We start from the raw sequence: 20,501 nt of genomic DNA, 5'->3' as shown, positions 1-20,501 counted from the left end.
CACATGCCATATTTCAAAAAGTCCCATAAATCTTTATTTATTTTACTTTTGTTCAGTCACACCAACATTTGAATCAAAATAATTTGTACACGAGTCACAATCGATCATAAATAAATCTGCTCTACAAATCTGTGTTACATTTTTGACATAACATTCAAGTTAATCTGAGCCGACTGGACTCCCCCTCCTGTCCCATTTCACGACTTTTAGCACATTTGCTAATTTTGTCTCTCAACTTTTATTCCTTGTAACTCACAATCAGCAACTTGTACAGGCCCAAAACAAAAACAGAGTCATTCAGATTTAAATCACTTCAAGTGACAATCTGAATCAAACAGGTGCATTCAAGTAATTTCCTTTCAACCAGATCTGTAAGCGGTACAGATATTTTTTTTGCAAATGATTTGCAGTGTTTGTTTGAACACACTTGCTGTAACAGACGGGTGGAGTTTACTGCAGTTTAAGCAGAATCACAGAAACTAAACTGGTTTTCAAGTGCATCAGACTGATGCACATCATCATCATCATCAGACAGCATGTGCAGATATATGCTGGATATAAGACAGAGAATTATACTGTTTGAGTCAGAAGATAGAAAGCCAAGTGTGCATATTACAATTTAGAGGCATCAAAAGACAGTTCAGTTACAGATTTTCTGTTTGATCTGTGTAATAAATGCCCTCGATTAACAACAGATCAGCACACTCAGGTCCTCACTGACTGCAACGGCTCAGAATGGAAATGATGAGGCAGAAGAAACCGCACAAGAAAATGAGGACATGGACGCAGGAGACGTGACAAGGACGATGATGATTTGAGGATGAATTGATCTTTAAAAGAGTTCTGCTACATTCCCCAATCTTCCTCCAAGTTTCCCTTTTCTTTGCAATCAGTAAAACTTTAACTTGGACGAATAGGGTTCTTAACAACTTCTTTATCAGCTAAATGAAGCAACAGGAGGGCTGGACAGTACAGTTTATACACAGATCACTCAGTACATTTATGGTCAGATCAGCTCACTGTTTCCTCATTGATGTCTTCGTGGAGATTTTGTGCTTTGAGAAAGACAATAAACGCATACGCCCTACAGTTTATACAGGTAACACGACTGGAGAAATAAATGAGGAACAAAGGAATAAGGAAACAGGAAATAGGTCTGATATAAAGTCAAAATGACTAACTACTGTCTACTCTGTAGAAAATGTGCTAATAGGTTTTGGAAATCTATTTGAACCTTTATAAACCAGATGACCACAGTACTGACATTTAAATTCATATATTTCTACCAGACCAGTAATCATGCTTCAAACTGACACACAGACACACACACAGTACAGACAATCATACAAAGTACAGAAACACACACACTCCAAAATGCAAGAGTACACACACACGCACACACACACACTCGCTGAATCTGAGAAATAATTTCCCCAGAACCAGTGTGTAGGATTCATTCGGATCTATAGTCGATAATATTCATAATCATGTTTTCATTAATGTATAATCATCTGAAACTAAGAATCACTGTGTTTTCGTTATCTTAGAATAAGCCCTTCACATCTACACAGGGGGGTTGCCCGCCATGTTTCTACAGTAGCCCAGGATGGACAAACCAAATACTGGGTCTAGAGAGGGCCGTGTTTCGCTACCTGAAGGCCACCGTAGGTTCTCCTACACGCTGGGAGAGGGAGGGGTGAGGGGAGGGGAGGGGAGGGGTCTTCAGCTGGTTGCAATCTACAACCTCACCACTAGATGCCACTAAATCCCACACACTGGTCGTTCAAGTCCTAAAAATACACGTTTTTAGACGCAAGATTTGTTCCTAACAGCTACAGGAATGAAAAAAATAATTTTCTATCAATAGTTGAAGATACAGGTTTTTTTTTTTTTTTTCTTTATTCACTTCATGACGTGGCGAGAGAGCGAAAGCCATCTGATGTTTCCCCAAAATTTGATCACGTGCTGGTTTATCATGTTACAAACACACTTTGTCACAGCGATGCCACACCAAGCTGTGAACTGTGTGTGTCCATGTGTGTGTTTGTGTGAATGTGGCTTCTTGCCAGGCTTTGACAAACTCACACGTGCTTACACACACACACACACACACACACACACACACACACACAGGCTGTAACCGACACATCTGTATGGGTGTTTTCTGGACGGCATTCTCTCAACGGGAGTAGGAGAAAGAGAAAGACGGAGAGAGAAAGAGAGAGAGAGAGAAAGAGAGAGAGATTACTGGATTGACAGGATGTTAACCCCACCAGCGTGCTCTGATCGTCCCTCAGGTCAGTCCTTACATCCACCTGTCTCTCGTGCTGGTGTGTCATCTCTACGTCCCACCGTTGTACGAGTAGTCTGCCTTGTTGTGCATCACCAGCTTATTGTCCACAAAGTAGAAGCTGTCGGACTGCGTCTCATACGGGTGCAGGATCATCTCTCTGACTGTGAGCAGAAACAAACACACACACAAATAAAATCACAGCTGTTAGAAAACATAGGACCCATGAGGTCTTAAGATAAATCTGAGGAGGGTCCTATGATGATTAAAACAGGGTAAAAAGAGGAATAGTTAGTTTTAGTATTTTGTCCACCTCATTGTGTATTAATGAGGACAGGCTGAATAACAGGAACCCCTCTCTGCATAATGCAATACAGCTGAACCAACTCCTCCACACACCTGAATCAACTCCTCTCTAAAACAGCTTCACCTTCATGACGGCCGCATTTATTGCAGGACTGTTGTATCCGACCATATTAGTTTTAGCCAAGTGTACCTAATAAACTGACAACTGAATGTAGCTTATGTTTTGAGGTAAACAACTGGCTGGATATCTTCAGTGGAAATATTTTTTTCCATTGAAGAAAGTCGTATGTTTTTATACGGAGTGGCAGAGACCTGGTCTGGGTGGATGTGGGAGCACGTCCAAAGTTCAGGACCCACGTGTGGTTTAGGGGACAAAAAATACTTTGATTTAAGTTAAGCATTTTGCATTTATTATAGTTGCAGTGAGAGAAAGAGACAGGAAAGTTGGGGAGAAAGAGAGAAGAAAGCACATACAGCAAAGGGCCACAGGTCGACTTGAACCCAGGCCGCTGCGGTAAGGACTAAGTACCAAATGGTACCAATACTTTACTATTTTTTCAGACAAGTTCATTAAAAATGATGTTAATAAAAACCATTATCTGGGTGCCATTACAATTCCTTCACAGCAGATTTGCTGTAGAACATTATGGTCTGTCTGGTTTATAAACATAAATGAATAGGAGCACAGACATCGACAGAATTAATCCCACAGCATGAGAGTATGTAAGCATGCTGCCTGAACCACAGGGCGCCCAAATTGTTTTCTATTGTGTGTGTGTGTGTGTGTGTGTGTGTGTGTGTGTGTGTGTTTATAGACTCACTGATGTCCTCAGACAGAGGTGGGAATTCGTAGATGTGTTCACAGGTGTTCTTGCTGCTGGGCATGCAGAAGCCGAACTCAAAGTCAAAACTCTTGAGCAGCTTCTCGCGGAAATAATGTCTCTCGATCATCCTGAAGTTTTCTATGGGCATGTCTCCGACCGTGAACTCAACGCTGCTCAGAGAAAGACAGACAGACGGAGAGAGGGGAGTGAGACAAGAGAAAACACAGAGAGGCAGAGGACACAGCGATTACTCTGTCGGTGACTGCGTCCTTGTAAATAAAGATTCACACACGTTCTCACTTACGTGGCTCCAACTTGCCGCAGCCGGAGGAAAGCCGGGGTGAACTGGTAACGGACGAACCGGCCGGCGTTTGGGTCAATATCCCTCTTCTCTCCTGCTTTATCTAAGGTGAGGATTGGTTTGTAAGGAACAGAACAGAGGGACATGAAATGAAATATAGTCATCAGTGTGTGTTTTACATGGATGCCTCTGCAGGTTCATTGTCTAGCAGCCTTCATGCATGAAGACTGAATAACTGCAGGAATTTTCATGGTAAATAAAGGTTAAATGAAACAACTCCACAGAGCGATTCAGTGACTCGCCTGTGGATGGAGGTTTGGTGATTTCAAACAGAACTGTGCCGGTTTCCATGTCTCGGATCTTGAACCTGGTGAAGTCGATGCTGTAAACGTTCTCGTCCGGGCTGCACAGATAATCTGAGAGAGAGAGAGAGAGAGAGAGATAGAGAGAGAGAGAGAGAGAGAGCGAGCGAGCGAGCGAGCGAGCGAGCGAGCGAGAGAGAGAGAGAGAGAGAGAGAGAGAGAGAGAGAGAGAGAGGATGAGAGTTACAGATTAGACATTACATACTTGAACCAAGTAGCACATGAATGAAAATAAAGGGTTAATCATTACTTTAACTTCCTGATCAATATAACTGGGAAGCAGGGACCAAATCTCAATGTTGTTTGAGACTGAAACTTTAAAATATTTTAAAAAGGTCTTGACTTTTTTTTTTTGAACTGATTCTTTAATTTAATATTTCTTGATCTCAATAAGTTATATTTAGATCACATTTCATTTAGGCTATAGTTTATTTTAACGCCGGTGCACTGAGCAGTTTGTTATATTTTGTTAAATAGTAAAAAGGTTTAAAACATGTTTTTGTTTCTAAGGAAACTGGTTTCAAACAAATCTCCACCCTGTGAACGAGATTCACTTACTTACTTATTATCACAATATTAAATTGTTTTCCAGCTACTAAACATGTTTTTCTTATTATTAAAGATGAAATTATGACTGTGAATAAATTAAGGTTATAATGTTGGACTTTGTTTAATGTTGATGAAAAGCAAAAGTGAACCGTTGCAAAGAAATTAAGTTCTCTTATTAAGCAGGAGGAAGCTCTAATCTGAAGAGCTGCTTTACTTTCAATCCTCTCTGTGAACAGATGACAATACTGAGAGTGGATCACGCTAACAGGAAAATAAATACTATAAAAGTGGTTATACCGATAATAGATGTCATTATGTGCTTCAACATTCACATACCCCGAAACACCTCACAGTAAATGAGCAATATATTCAAATAATATTATTAATTCTGTTTTCTGTAGTTTCAAGTCATTCTGCTGACTAAAGTGTTAAAAAGCTCAGTCTGATCATTTAGAGTGACGTTCCTACATGAATCTTGGACAATCTGTGTTAAAAGAGACATTTCCTCACATATACGACAACACGCACGCACACACACACACACACACACACACACACACACACACACACACACACACACACACACAGAGTTATTTTTGTTCCTCTTATCCTTCCTGCCCTCACCAGGCAGTGTCACTGCTTATTAGCGTTCCCCAGCAGAGCAGACACTTCCTGCCTCCTGCCTGATCCCATGAAACCACTGGCCGGGAGGTGCAACTGCATCATCCCTCCATCGCCTCCTCTGAGGCCCACTGGCTCGCCACAGAGCTCAAGTAAATCAAAAAGTGAATTTGAGGTGACATTGTTTCAGGGATTTGAGAGTGGATCGCTGCACAGCCTCGAGAGAAACAGACAAGAGTCACACTGTGAGTTTAGAAGATCAGTAAATGTGTGTGATTACATGCCATGTTCCCTTATTAGCTCAGTGACTGTTTCTCCTTCTCATCTGATGTTAACAGATGTGCGGCTGTCTCTGCGTGTTCTGCTGCTTCTCCTGATGGACACACACACACACACACACACACACACACACACACACACACACACACACACAGACGGTACATCGGGTCAGAAGACAGTAAACCGATCACAAGTGTCTGCTCAAAGACAACAGTGAGACGGTGGAGACATGGACGTCTGTCAGTAAAGAGAGGGATCATTTAATTGCTAATGATGACCGATCACCTCACCAGCTGTTCTCTGTAACATTTCGACAGCAGCAGCCTCCTACTAAAAGAACATGACATCCGATCACCAGATGTTACCATGAGCTCCCAGTTGTGGATTTCATGTCTGTTTTTCCTATTTCTATAGTAAATGTGAATGATGATGATGATGATGTCAAAATCTACCTTTATATAAAGGAAGCAGCTTTCACTCAGAGGGCCAGTGTGAAAACTGTGTGCAGGTTCATAACTAAATATCTGTGTACGCAGACATATGCATACACAATGTTTTTTGATTCATAAACTGCGTGGATTGGATTTGTTTTATAGATCACCGTGGAGGAGAAAAAGAAGAAGCACAGTTACCAGATGTCATCACAGTACATGTGGCCGTTACACATGGCTGTGGCAAGTCACTAATTCATCACATGTACCCGTAAACGTTCATTGGCAGTGTTATCTCAATTATCATCAGTGAGCAAGGATTCATTAATAACTTTTTTGAAAAATACTAAGACAAAACGAGAAGGTGGTTATCACAGAGGCAGATAATGAATCTTATAATGTTAATAAAAAGAATGATAAAATCAGCCACACAAATTAAATAGAATTATGTTTAAAAATGCACCAACAATCTAATTAAACAACAATCACTTTCTGCTCCTCCGGTGAAGAGACTCGCAAGATACTGTAAAGTGTTTAGTGTTTATGCTGCATTCAAACAATGTCGGCAGAACGGGATGAACGGGAAAAACACCCGTTATTCCGACTTGAGAGTTCACATATTATTTCAAGATGGCTCGTCTGACTACGAACCTTCTAGTCACAGCAGATAAACGGACTAAATCAGCTACTTTTGTTGTGCATTTGTAGCAGTTGAAACCAGTTACAAACAAACTGTGTATAGCTCCTATAACATGAGCTGAACTGTTTGTATTAGTGTTAATATTGGATTTTACTTTGATGGAACCTACAGAGAAATTACCACCTCAATGTGCAGCACCTCTTGGCTTTACACAGGTGCAACGAGTTTAAAGTTGTTAAAGATCTGTTAAATTCACTCTCACCGTGCCCATAACATTGTTTTTCACTAAACAAGGCAGCGGTTTTCAGCAAATAAGCTCTAAAAATCCACTGTACAGTGTCTGCTCGGCACCGAAGCTACTGAAGCAACTAGGTGGTGAACACAGTGGAGCATTTAAAGAGCCAGATTTTACCTCTGGAGACAGTAGAGACCAAAATCAGAGCTAAACACAGAAGGAATATTAGATTTACATTCACGACTCCAAATCAAAGATAAGTTGCCATAACAGCTGGATGTGTTGAAGAGCAACTGTTTACTAACAATGTCAACTTACAAGGTTACAAGGTAAAAACTTGTGTCTGCTGCCCCCAAGAGGCCGACTCTCTCCAGCAGCCAAAAGGAGAATATGACATCAGCAAACATTCACCTTCAGTAGCAGTTCACCAGCGTCCCTACATGCAAAATGTAAATGGGACAATATGTAAGTTATGTCCATTTAGGATGAAGGTGTTTTTAGTCACTTCTCAGTGTTAACAAGCTGGAGCCTGAACCTGACAGAGACCTCAGCCTCTGTCTGCTTTAGCTTCCTGGATAGTGTTTATTTCTGCATTCACTCCCCCTGGAGGTCTCCTCCCAATGCTCCCTGCATGTTATTTTTCATGCTTATGTATTCATGCCGGCGCATCCCACAAGAAGAACCATACCCTGAAGTCACAGTATGTTGTCAACTCCATTTACTGTACGGGGTGAGTGTTCCTGACAGTGCTGATCTGACTCGTTGTGACCCCGTGATGCCTTTGCTCCTCTGTCAGTCTGAATGCTCTTCTAAACACATCGGCTCTGAATACGTCGCTCCGTTTACTGCCGTGCAACACCTGAAGACTCACGCAGCCTTCGCCCGCACACGAGACAAACAGGGAAAAAACACAAACAAACCCTCAGCAGACACACAATTTTAATTAATACTGTAAAGTATCTGTGCCTGCGAGGAGTGGGACCAATAATAAACAGTTGTGCATGGATGTGTGTGTGTGGAGGGTGGGTCTGCATGTGTTTAATAAACTGAACCACAGCTGGTGTTGTCCTCATCCTTTTGCTAACCTGGTGCTAATTGTTACTTTTGAGCCTCCTAATGAAGTCCCAGGAGCGCATTGAGTTTGAATAAGAGACAATGAGTTTGTGTTGTGCACATGTACGTGTGTGTGTTTGTGTCTCTGTGGTGTGTGTGTGTGTGTGCTCTCACTTTGCCTCAGAAAACCCAAGGTGTTTGTAGTAAATGACATGCAGTCTGTTACCTCAAGTCACACACACACACACACACACACACACACACACACACACACACACACACACACACACACACACGGGAAATGTTTGGTCTGGAGGTGTTTACTATCACAGCCCAGAAGGAGAGCTGACAGTGATAAACTGGCTTCTAGCAGCAAGTTATCCTCAGACAGCTGTGTGTGTGTGTGTGTGTGTGTGTGTGTGTGTGTGTGTGTGTGTGTGTACGTACATGTCTTTCCACAGCTGTGTGGACACATTTTGGTTTAAACCCATCATGGGGAGGAGGGATGGTGCAGTGAAGTGTCTGGTCACAGCAGTCGAAGCTGAATTATGCAACGCATCAAGGGAACTATTAACAGTCAAAGCTGAGCTGCGAGTGTTAACTCAGCAGTCAAACTCTGCTAGAAACAGGAAGCTCGTCTGCAAACCACTTCTTCAAACTTCAACATTAGCGGGGTAAAAAAAAAAAAAAAAAACTTCACACTTCATGTTGTCAAGAACTAAACACTCGCTCCGTCATGGACCGTCCCAGGACTCACTGTTACTCTCCTACAGCCGGATCAGAGCTATATCAAGTTTCTGCTGATGCTCGCTGAACATTTCCTTCTCCTGCTTCACATTAAAAGCATTCAACTGGCAAAACATGGGGTGTCTTTTAGTGTGAGGGAGCTGTAGGAGATGTATTTGGAGCATGATATCAGATTGTGGTTGCTCATGACATGATGGAGGGAGGCCAGATATTGACTGACTTCTTTATTCAAACATGTTTGTTTGGCTGCTTTGTAAACAGACACTCGAGTTGCCTTTGTGTGTAACTTTAAAGACGTGTGATACTTACATGTACTCCTCCCTTCCTGTGTAGTCACTGCAGCTGTGGCAGAAATCACCAGTTTACAGCCAGACTAGGTCAGGTCCACCCTTCAACACATACTGCATCACATGACCTAGTTCCAGCCAAAATAAACAGTTCGGGGCTCGTTTTAGCGCTTCACCCAGATAACGCGGCGACAGGACAGATCTTAGGAACCTTCCAGTATGAGGATTTAAGATCACTGCCACATGAAACCATATTAAAGGCTTATAAACACAACATGCATGCTGGCAAAAAATTATAGCTGACACTGATAATGGGATCTACTTTAGTCTGTCCCACTTCAGCTGTGGATTGGTGGGTCTGTCTTCACTGGAAGTTTCCACAGCTGCTGCAGTTCACTTCAATTAAACTGTAGGTTCATTAATTGCTGAACAACGTGAGTGCAATTTTCTGATAGTTCAAAACAATAATAGCTCATTGAACCTTTTTTTGTGTTTATAAAACACAAAAAAAGGTTGACACAGGTGAGTATGGGACATAGTTCTGTGGCAGGGACAATGTTTTAACAAACAGCCATTTCTCCACAGAAGGGAAGTTGTTACTTTGATATAAGAGTTACAGGTGCTCAGTACATGTACAAACAAATCTGTAGGAGTGAATATTTAAGCTGAACTGACTCCAGCGAATCCAAATCAGTAATGTTTAGCAGCAGAGCTCCACACCTTCACTGGTTGAAAGCTTATCAACAGACCACCAAAGCCACATAAACGATGTATTGATAACTGCAGTTGGCATTCAGGCCATGGCAGTGATGTGTTCACTTACAGATGTTTATACTGAAGTGATGTGAGGATTTTACTTAAAGAAAAAAAGAAACTAGAGAGTCTGGGACTATATTAGCATGTTGGTGTTAGCATTTAGCTCAAAGAACTGCTGCGTTCAAGTACAGCCTGACTTTTAGCCGCTGCATGTTTAAGGTTCTGGTCGAAGGTCGGTTTGAAGAGAACACCCCACACCACGGCAAAAATAAATTTCATTCATTGTTGTGGCACCACATAATGATTTTTACCAATGAGCCAAAAATTTTACATTCATCATTTAGAAATGACTTCAGTCGCCATGTGCTCATCACCTGTTTTCTGTTAGTCTTATTATAAACGAAACTTGACCACCTATTGGTTATACTTATACAGCAATTTAGGAGCATCAAAGACAAGTTTGAGTAATTCAGAACCTTTGGTGAACACTCACAACACTCAATAGAAAAACAAACCTCACAGGAAACAGTAAGAGATTTAGCAGTAGGAACATGTTCTTATACGAAGGCCATTGTGTGTTTCAGTGCAGTGATTAACACCCACGACTCTCAGGTTTGTTTCAGCTGTAGGTTATTTTTGCCGGCGTGGCACGGCATGAGCAACTCCATTTATCCCACATGAGCAATCAGCTTCCCTTCAGCTCAGTGAGTGCTTCTCTACCACACGCAGCCAGCTCCTGTACTGCAGGATGTCTGCCGCCTCTCAGGCATGGAGTCCTCTGTCCTGATGGCATGGAAAACAAACATTTTGTCTCCTGCCCAAGTGCCCCCCTCACAGCAGCAATCAGGGCTATAAGAGTATCACAAGTGGACAAACATACAGCTGATTTCCTCTCACTGCATCAACATGAGGGTCCTCAAACTCTCTCTCTGACACACACACACACACACACACACACACACACACACACACACACACACACACACACACACACAGCTGCTGTAAATAGGCATTATCAAAGACACGTTGGAGACATGAAAGCAGAAGCAGGATGTGTGCAGTGTGACACTGTATATCGTTTATATATAATATAAACAAGCTGGTGTTGAAAGTCAGAAGGAAAAATATTAAGGAAAGAAAATATGAATCAAGTCAGTGTCGGATGTTTTAAATGATACTGAATACTATTTGAAATTTGCTTTACTGTTTATGAAAACTGCACACAGGATCAACATGTTCAGTGCAACTTTTAGATTCAATTAGAGTCACCAATATATATTTGAGCTGAACCGACTATTTACTACTTTATATTCAAAATATATTTTTATTGTCTTTGCTGAAGATTTTATTTATAAAAATCTTGTTTTCTCAGTATATGCAGTATATTTGATTACATGCTATATTATGTGTCATGTCGTGTAGAATACTAATATCATCTGATATTTTAATATCCGATTTAATTTTCTTCAAATATCAGTATTGGTTGAAATATCAGGATTCGACCAAGCTCTACAGAATATGAGAAAGCACTACCACTTCCTGCTGACACTTGCAGGATATTACTATAAACAGAGAGATGAAAATATGACATGAACATGGCCCCCACTTTGGTCTGTTTTGGTAAAGTGGGATCTACCAGTTATGTGGCTGGAGGGAGGTCCAATACAGCTCACACGGACTAATCCGGTTTAGTTTCTTATTTGAAGGCAAATCCAACTAATCGCTGTAGAGAGGGGGCGGGATTAATGCAGCGAGGGGGGAGAAGAGATGGAGGGGTGCAGTGAGGATGGTGCAGAGGAAAACAAAGCACTTGGGATTCTTGAATGACCCTTCCTACGTTGTGATCGCTCAGCATCATCTGATATACGTCAAATTAGAGGAGGAAGATGCTCTAAAATGTCACGTCATAATCACTCTACAACTTTCTGATTGGTTTGCATTGTGAGCCAGAATCAGCGCTGCAGTCGTGGCTGTGTTCACTTCCTGAGGTTCATACTGAAGTTCATTTGAACTGTTATTAAATCTCTTGGCTTATAGAAAAGGTGAACCTCGCCTCTTTAAACTGAACTAAACATCCAAATCATAATATTGATTGGAAATGCCATAATCTGAGTGAATTTGTTTTTTTTTTTCCTCACTCATGCCTGCCACCACTTCGATCGTCTTGCAGTTAAACGGCGGTTTGTTAATAGGGATGGCATTTCTATTCACTGATGTAGCACCAGGCAATATAATTAACACCCCAAAAATGTTTCATTCATCATTTAGAAATGACTTCAGGCAAAGAAGTAGATCTTCTTTTGCAATCAATTTACATTTTTTCAATCCAAACTTGACTTGAAAGCAGCTAGTTAACTATATTCAAGCATTATTAACACACAGAAAAGTCTACAAACTACACTTTGATAAGTATATATATCATGATGCGATTCAGTGCACAGTATTTAAACTTACAGTCTAATGGAAACTTGTGTTTTTCAATAAGAGAACTTCTTGTTTTTGTACCAGAATACAGTTCAGTGTAAAACAGACAAGCTCTGTAACAATTTCCTCCTCTGAGCTCCGTGTGAACTGTGATTTAGTTTGACAGCATTCTGGTGTAGAGGGGTGACGCACTTCGCCTCTGCCTTACTGACCTGAATTTGCCTCTCGATGACCACAGCGTCATGGCAACAGTGCTATGGCATAAAAATGGGGATGGTTTTACAATGAGGGGCAGGGGAGAGAGGACAGGATGGGGAGTAAGAGAAAGAGAGGGAAGGAGAGAGCCTGAGATCTGGTCTGGCAGAGGTTCACTGTAAGACTCCAGATGTGAACGCAGCTTAGAGAAAACACAAGTCAGACGTAATTTCACATGACTAGTTGCCTTCGTTCGCTGTCAGCATGAAGTGAGTAGCTGCTGGCAGATGACATGATGTGATAGGCGACAAGACAGGTTAAGAAATGTCATGTGCAAAGACTCACATTGGGGTAAAAAGCAGCTCTGAGATTCTCAGTCGTTCTAGTTTGTCTTCGAATGAAAAATAAATGATATCTGTGTTGGGACTTGATGAATTATCTGACCCATGCGTGTCATCTTATAATGGTTATGACAAGCAAATAAAGTTGGACTGGTTTCATCACCGGCCACCCCGTTCAACTTCACAGTGTGGAGCACTGAACTGCATCACATCTGCACCGGCACACACCAAGCCAACACACTTCAGGCTTAAGTAGGTTATTTGAGCTCTAACAGACCTTGTGGGTTGTAAAACCCACCTCACGGGCCAGCTCACACCCACCGCCGATCTTTTTTAAGGTAGTGAGGAAATGTCCTTTAAAGCTGTGAAACAACACCGGTGATGATGGTGAGCGTGACAGACTTCTGAGACAGACTGAGTTTTAGCTCGACACAGCTCGAGTCATGAGCTTATCTGCTTCAGGTGGGTGTCTCAACAGAAGCAATGTGACGCTAAAACACCTGTTAAAACATATACTATGGCTACACGATACAGATTGGCTCAGGTGTCCGTTTAAATCCTGTTGTTTATTATATTCACAACACCTCAGACAGGATGAGGCTGCTAGTAACCATAGCAACAAATTTGATGCTTTGCACACTATAGACTAAACTTGCTGAAGTAAACCGGCAGCTAAATCAAAAGTACTCAAAGTATCTAAAATATGTCTGAAACCCCAAAATATTCAATGAACTATAATTAGGGTTGAGTTCTGAAAACTGGTTCTGTTTTGGATCTGGTTCCTGGTTGGCAAAATACGCAGATTCGTTAAGCTCCAACGCCAACTAATCTGTTATAAAACCTTTTATCTCTCCTTGTTTTTTCTTTATTAGTGAAAATCAATGCTGAAAACACGCAGGTAATGTTGGCAGGCTTTTCATTTGTAGCCATTTCTTTCACCTTCAAATGACCATCATCAGCGGCAGTAGATTATACTGGCGGAAGTTAATTAACGTTAATTCTGTAACAGCACAGAAATAATGGTTAATGTACTCTCTCCAAGCTCACCTTGACAGAAGTCACCTTTATTTTTGTAGTGCCGATTCTTCTCTTGAAAAATGTTTAGCTGATCATTGTAGGTCAAATCAATCAATATTTTTAGCTCAGTAACCTCATAGTTATGGATCTGGTGTGTAAGAAAGTATGATACAGCTGTGATTTCAGTGTGTGAAAACACTCAATGTCAATCCACATTTCATATCTTCTGCTGCTCATTTCATTTTCATGTTGTAGCTATAGTTTGTCAACATTAATTAGGCAACTTTCATCAGTTTTAAAGTTGATTAATTTAGTCACTTCCTCCAAAAAACAGCAGTGTTTCTGGTTTCTGGCCCAACAACAGGTGATCACAGGTCTAAACTAAATCTTTGAGGTACTCTTAGTTATAACTTTAGTTACTTTCAAATGATGAAACCTAAACTTAATGAAATTTAATGAGGAATGTGAACGGATTCAGATTAGATAAAATACAATGTGATTAAAACCCCAACCCTAACTACAAGACAAAGGGAAGCAGCTTTGTTTGAAAAATGACTTCAACAATTAACCGATTATCAAGATTTCTTTTGTGAAAAATGCTTATCACATTTTCCCAGGATTCACATTGATGTTTTGAAAAGACTGTTTTGTCTTAAACATATAATCTGCTTACAATATTCAACAGAGAAAACATGGCAGATTAGGATTTATCTCACAATAGTTTTTGATCAGATGACTGTGTAATGTGCGAATCATCATCAATTTCAGGTTGAGACAGCTGTGCTCCAAGCAGGTTCAAACAACAACCACTGAGTAAAAAAACAAACAAAAAACTTTGACTCAGGACTTGTCAAGTCTGTCGGAGCTGTGCGGGTGAGTACTGTCACTCGTGTTCCTCGGCACTTGGAGAGGGAATCAATTTCAGCTACACGAGAACGGAAGACAGAGACAGATGAATCACAAAACAACACAAGGGCTTCAGAAAGCTCAGCTTGTTGTTTCACTGCCAGAACCAATGTCAAACAAGTGAGTGTGCATGTACACACGTTCAGTTACGTCGGTGTAGCCCATCAAGCGATAGCACAACTACACTGTGAAACAGGAGAACAGAGGAAGAAGAGAGAAAGCAGGGAAAGTCGGGGAGGAAGTGTGTGGTGGAGCAGAGATGCACGTTCCACTGGCTGTAACCAAGGGGAGATGCTTCATGTTGCCGTAGTGATTCAAGCGTGTCTCCACGTTGCTGTGGTGATTCACACATGCCTCCTCTTGCCTCCAGCAATGACGCTGCGAGACAGGAAAGTGAGAGTTTCCAAGACCATAATAAAGTCCAGTGCGGGAGGCAGAATCATTGCGATGATCCCATACGTGTCATCGTGCAGCTGGACGATGATCACCACATAGACTCACTCGTGGGCATCACCCACAACAAGTTGACAGACAGAGACACTCGCATGTTCACTATCAAGTCAAAATACAGCTGCAGCTACTCTCCTGTTCCTAATAAGTGGCTGGTTAAAGCACATAAAGAATCTCACGGTGAGTGTTAGATAAAGAGGGAGGACGAGTTGAGCCAAAGGATGTTCCCAGAGCTCTTCCTCTTCTCTGTAAGCTGTGATTATGTTGGACTGGATGGGCAAGATCTCATTCCTTATTACAACATAAACTTCCTGTATTATCTTCAGCTACATGAGAGAGTAATGAAAATAAGAAAGGAAGAAAAGGGATCAGAAAATATATGATTTAAGTGGAGGTATCTTCGCTGTGGGAATAGTTTCAAGAGAGTAAAAAGACAGCGCTAGTTATTTTCGCTTATGGCATCTCACAGACACGTGTGGAAATGTGTTCAGTACGGCTGCTCTTGAAAGATGCATGACCATCAGTACAAGTAGAAATAAAGAAAAAGGTGAACTTGTGTTGCTCACTATAAATGCCCAAACACATTTTAAAATAGTTGGGAGAAGACCCGACATAGTGTTTGCATGTTATCACGCTCAGTATGTATCGTAAGGCTAATGTAACCTTGTTGTGTAAGTAAAGTAGTTAAATAGCCTTTATAAAAATAAATAAATAGGTCTTTAAATAGTCAAAAGCCCTGCTGGCCACCTGTTAGCTAACCGCTGCTTTAAGACCTGAGTTGGTGAGAGCTGTCGGTGTGCACATAAGAGCTTCCTGGCTGCTATCTCCCCCTGTGTTTCTCTGTAAGAGGCTTGTTTGAGATTTAGAGGTGTGACAAATTAAAAAAAAACAAAAAAAAACAACAGCATTAAGTAATAGGCAGGCACTGTGACATTAGGAATAAGCGAAGGAAAATTATCTATTTCAAGCTCTTTTTCAACAGCAAGGCTGGTAATCAAAATGTCACAAGTGGCAGAAAAGGCCTTTGGCAAATTGCTTGGTTTATCAGTAAATAAGCAGCTTCACTTGTGTTAAACGACTGTATAACGTGTCTAAACATTACTTTGTGAGACACATAAATGTTGCACTGTGGTGTACACAAAATGTTTGGAAATTACAATGTTGTCTAAGCAACACAAGCAAAGCAGTACTTAACTAGAAGGGCACTCAGAGAGCACAGACCTCTGCCAAGGCCAATGTCAAACAACATACACCAGACTTCAGAGAAAAACAAAAACAGATTCATAGTAAATAATCTGGATCTGCCCCAAAATTTAATGGGATCTACCCCGGCTCATGCCCCATCCCTCTATCAAGTTTGCTGCAAATCGGGTTAGGACTTTTAGCGTAATCCTGCTGACAAATAAACAAACACGGGTGAAAAATAACCTCCTTAGCGGAGGTAAAAAAGACCAAGATTTTGAATGTTACATCATTAATCTGCAGATATTTTCTCTAACATAACGTTTAACACAATACAGTGATAAAATGTGACTAAGTACATTTACTCAAGTAGCGAATGTGCTTTTGAGGAACTGGGACTTGCACTTCAGTGCGTCCCTGTGTTGCTGCTTGATTGTTCTTCTCCGCTACATTTAAAAGGGAAGTGTTTGACTTTTGACTGACAGCTACAGTTACTTTCCTGCTCGGTATTTTATATACAAATCAAATGATCAGCTACTGTAACTTGATATGTTGTTACAAATTAAACCTCCCACAACACTAGGCTGTATAATGTAGTTAAAATTAACCCCAGCTTGACCAACTACTACAGTAAAGTGCTAATCACACATTACTGTATCATGAGCAACATGCAATAAACCATTCAACAGGGTTTCTTGTCTACAGAACATTACTTTTACTTTTGATAGTTTGTATACTTGAGTCGGATTTTGAATGCAAGTATTTTACTTTTAATGAAGTTTTTTTGTTTGTTTACCTTGTTTATTAGTTTCACTTGAGTAAAAGCTCTGAATGTTTCCTCCATCACTGATATAAAACCACTTTCACTCTCCTGTTGGTGCCTTCCTGCTAAGATTACTTTGAATCCTAAAGATACCAGACTAACTGCAAAATTCAGCTGGAAAACTTTCCACCAAGTTGGAAATGGGCTTTTAGATATCTGTAGTTTAGATATCATCGTAGATTAAATAAATAAATAAGTGGATAAAAGGAAATGTTGGGTTTGTCTGCTTTCTTTGAAGAGGAATCAGAAAAAAAGTGAAAGCTTCTGCACTGAACTAGATGTGAACTTATGCAAAGGAAGCACACAGTCTGCTTTGAAGCATGACCCCTGACTCAACCCTGCACCTCACTTTGCACCTTTCTAGTCAAATAAACTCGTCCTGAAGTGAAGACCTGCTGCTCCGGGGGTGATGAGATGATGGAGGAGGAAACATTAAGTCATGCATGTTCAGCAATTAAACTGTCACCTGCATTTTAGGGGCTCCATCACTGATTGCTCCATCAAACCTTGTTTTCCAGCCTGGCTGCACTTCTTCAAAGTGCACACATGGGTGTTTTTAAGCACCACACATGGCTCACTCACCTCCATGGCTGTGTGCTAAATTTAACCTCCACACAACACTGGAAGGCTGACACCTCACCTCCACAGGTCACGGGGCTACTTGGATGCCAAAAGAGGTTTCAGACACATCTGCAGACGGGCTGGCAACGTTTCCTGGAGAGGGGGCTCCTGTGATGCATTATCATGTGTTTCTATAGGGCCTCTATACATTACATAAATAAGGGGACACGGCAATGACGTGATACGTGACTCATATGGGGAGTCTGTGACATTTTAGCACCCTTGTCCTCTTTTCTCACTCAACAACCGACACGGCAGCAGTGAACTTACTCTCTGTGATCTTCTGCAAGCCCAGAACATCCTCCGGAGTGATCATCGCGCTGGCGAGCAGGTCCTCCTCCGTGGTCACCGGGACCCCGACGTCAGCCGAGTTGCAGCCTTTCTTCACTTTCATCGCCGCCGTTTGCTTCGGGCTGCCGTTACTGCTGCTGTCTGCGCTGCTGTCTGTGCCTGCGGCGTCTCTGCCTGGATTATCACCGGCAGGCTTCTTAGCGCTTGATGGGTCCTGGCTGTTGCCCCTGCTGGTACAAGAATAGCTCATTCTCCGCTCCTCCTCCCCCTCTCCTCACCCAGGGCTTCCAAGATACAAAACAGTTGCCTCCCTCTCCTCCCTCCCTCCCTCCCTCCCTCACTGAAGGATGCACAGTTGCTGTCTGTTATCCGGTGCTTAATTCAAATCCTCTTCGTCTTTATGAGCCCGCAGTCTGTCTCCGCAGACGGGCTGCATGCAAACGTCCCCGGCTCTCCTCGGCTGAGCGCAATGTGAGGAGAGCGGGCTTTTCCTCTGCTGCTTTTTCTTCGCAGCTGCTCTCTGAGACGCTGTTACGGTTGTGTCAAGTGAAGCTAGAAGTCTGTGGGAAATAATCTGCTCGGTTTGAAATTAAAAGAAGCGGCAGATGGCCGTTGCTGCCAAGGAGGCGGAGGGGAGGGAGGGGGGTGAGCTCTCAGCAGCGCGCTCTGTGCTCCGCGGCTGACAGAGAGCGGCTGCTGCTCCTGCGCACAGTCTGCGCTACAACTGACGAATGCGCGCACCAATCAAGATGACAAACAGTCCATTCATTCAAAAACACCCACTAATATATGCAGCATGTGTTCTCTTTCTATTGAAGCCGCTGAACAAGGCAAAAACCTCAGTGAAATATCATTATTAGGTGAAAACCATATGAGGACAATAGTTTAGACAATAGTTAGTAGGAAATGGTAAAATGTAATTTAAATTGACTTTAAAATAGGCTACAACACAGAGTTAAGAATCAACCTGTGGTTCCCAACCATTTGAGTCTCCTTACAAAAAGCAGTGTCTGGTCGGGGCTTCTTTACAGATGTCTATGACCATGAACAGATTACTGAAAGGGCCTACTGGGCACAGGTCCAGGGGCCCAAGGGGTCAAGTGGGCCCAGGGCCAGAGCCTCTGTTTGAAGTGACTGTTTTAACTGGCTTCCCAGCAATAAATGTAAACAACTGCAAAGAGACTCACGGGTACAACAAAGAAACAACCATAAAAAGGATGCAAAATGACCACAAAGAGACACAAAACAAATTCCACTTCTATTTCTTGCAGACAACATTAAAATGACTGCTTACATCTTAATGTTGTTATTACAATGATCCAGTAATACTGAGAAGAGTCATTCTGCGGATACTTCCTTATGTTGTGATTAACTTACTTAAATTCCTCCAAAAAAACGTATTATATGTTGAAAGACACATCAGCAGCCCCATACACACAAAATACACAAATATATATTAGTTTGACAAAATCTGTTTTAACTACTTGCATTTTATCTTTATTCTATCTTTATATTAAGAAACGTGCTATATAAATGAAGTTTATTATTGTAACTGCAAACAGACATCATCAGATCATTGTAACCCAGCTGGAGAAGCTGAGGAGGGAGCGGCATGGAAACAGCTCTGCAAGGTTTTAATCCTATTTCTGTCTTTCTCTCTCTACTGATGCTTGTAAAGTCTGTGCATGAGTCACTGGAGATCTCATTCACACATGATTCTTCATCAGGGCTCTGCAGTGCCACTGTGTGATGATAAGAGTTGCCAAACCAACTGTAACTGCATTTAACATCAGCCACAGCAACAAAGCACCAATTGAGACAAAGGCCTGCCTTAATATTCAGAGTATATGGAGATTTCAGGTCCTCGGACAAAGTCAGGGAGTCACTCCTGAAAGGCATTTTCAGCCACATCAATGTTTCACACATGGCTCTGCACTGACTGAAAACCTGAGATCAGAGTTGTTACGAGTGTGATGATTCCCTGAATTGATAACTGCAACAGACCTGGAAACACATTGTTTATGTGGAAATGTTGCACCCTAGAGGTAGTCAGCATCTACTGCAAACCACTTTCTAATACGGACTTTGGTTTGTCCTTTTCTGGGTAGTTGAGGAAGAAGTTAGAGTGATTTTTGTTAGGATGCCGTGGATTCCCTTATCTGACGAAACCAAGATTGGTTTCTGTTTGGCCCCAAGGAGGATATGTTGTCCCTCTGGAAGTTTCTCCCATCCCCACACACGATCTCTGGAGCTGAGCCAGAGTGAACATCAGGTTCTTGGTCACCTCTCTTACCAATTGCTCGGTTTGATTGGCAGCTAGGCTCTCGGTGGAGTTTTTGCTCCAAGGCATTTCCATTTAAGAACCATGGAGGCCACCGTTCTCTTGGGAACCTTCAATCCAGCAGATTTTTTTTTTTGTATCCTTCCTCAGATCTGAGCCTCGACACAATCCTGTCTCTGCAGGCGGCTCCTTCCTCCTCATGGCTTGATTTTTGCTCTGATCTGCATTGTCAGGTGTTTGTGTCCAATCAGCTTTATTGACCACAGGTGGACTCCAATCAAGGTGCAGA

General features: G+C 41.8%; 1 protein-coding gene across 1 annotated transcript; it reads right to left on the bottom strand.

Moving 5' to 3' along the window:
• Positions 1–11: 11 nt before the first annotated feature.
• On the bottom strand, positions 12–18,613 carry unc119a2 (unc-119 lipid binding chaperone a2). Its single transcript, XM_023397052.2, has 5 exons — positions 17,911–18,613; positions 4,024–4,137; positions 3,725–3,824; positions 3,418–3,590; positions 12–2,454 (listed from the first exon to the last, which is right to left on the bottom strand). The coding sequence occupies exons 1-5, from the start codon at positions 18,179–18,181 to the stop codon at positions 2,342–2,344; spliced, it is 771 nt and encodes a 256-aa protein (XP_023252820.1). The 5' UTR covers positions 18,182–18,613; the 3' UTR covers positions 12–2,341.
• Between the last annotated feature and the right edge of the window lie 1,888 nt (positions 18,614–20,501).

Source organism: Seriola lalandi, unplaced genomic scaffold (assembly GCF_002814215.2).
Source record: "Seriola lalandi dorsalis isolate HSWRI2012SDOR001 ecotype SW California unplaced genomic scaffold, Sedor1 jcf7180002054995, whole genome shotgun sequence".
Taxonomy (NCBI): Eukaryota; Metazoa; Chordata; class Actinopteri; order Carangiformes; family Carangidae; genus Seriola; species Seriola lalandi.
The sequence above is the reverse complement of the archived record's forward strand: the minus strand, read 5'-3'. Positions and strand labels throughout refer to the sequence as shown.

What these genes read in the sequence shown, in the direction of transcription:
- unc119a2 (XM_023397052.2), bottom strand. Translation starts at nt 18,181, where the DNA reads ATGAGCTATTCTTGTACCAGCAGGGGCAACAGCCAGGACCCATCAAGC. An exon ending in CTGCGGCAAGTTGGAGCCAC is followed by an intron (nt 3,591 to 3,724) that starts GTAAGTGAGAAC and finishes TTCTCTGAGCAG; the next exon opens with CGTTGAGTTCACGGTCGGAG. An exon ending in ACCTCTGTCTGAGGACATCA is followed by an intron (nt 2,455 to 3,417) that starts GTGAGTCTATAA and finishes TTCTGCTCACAG; the next exon opens with TCAGAGAGATGATCCTGCAC.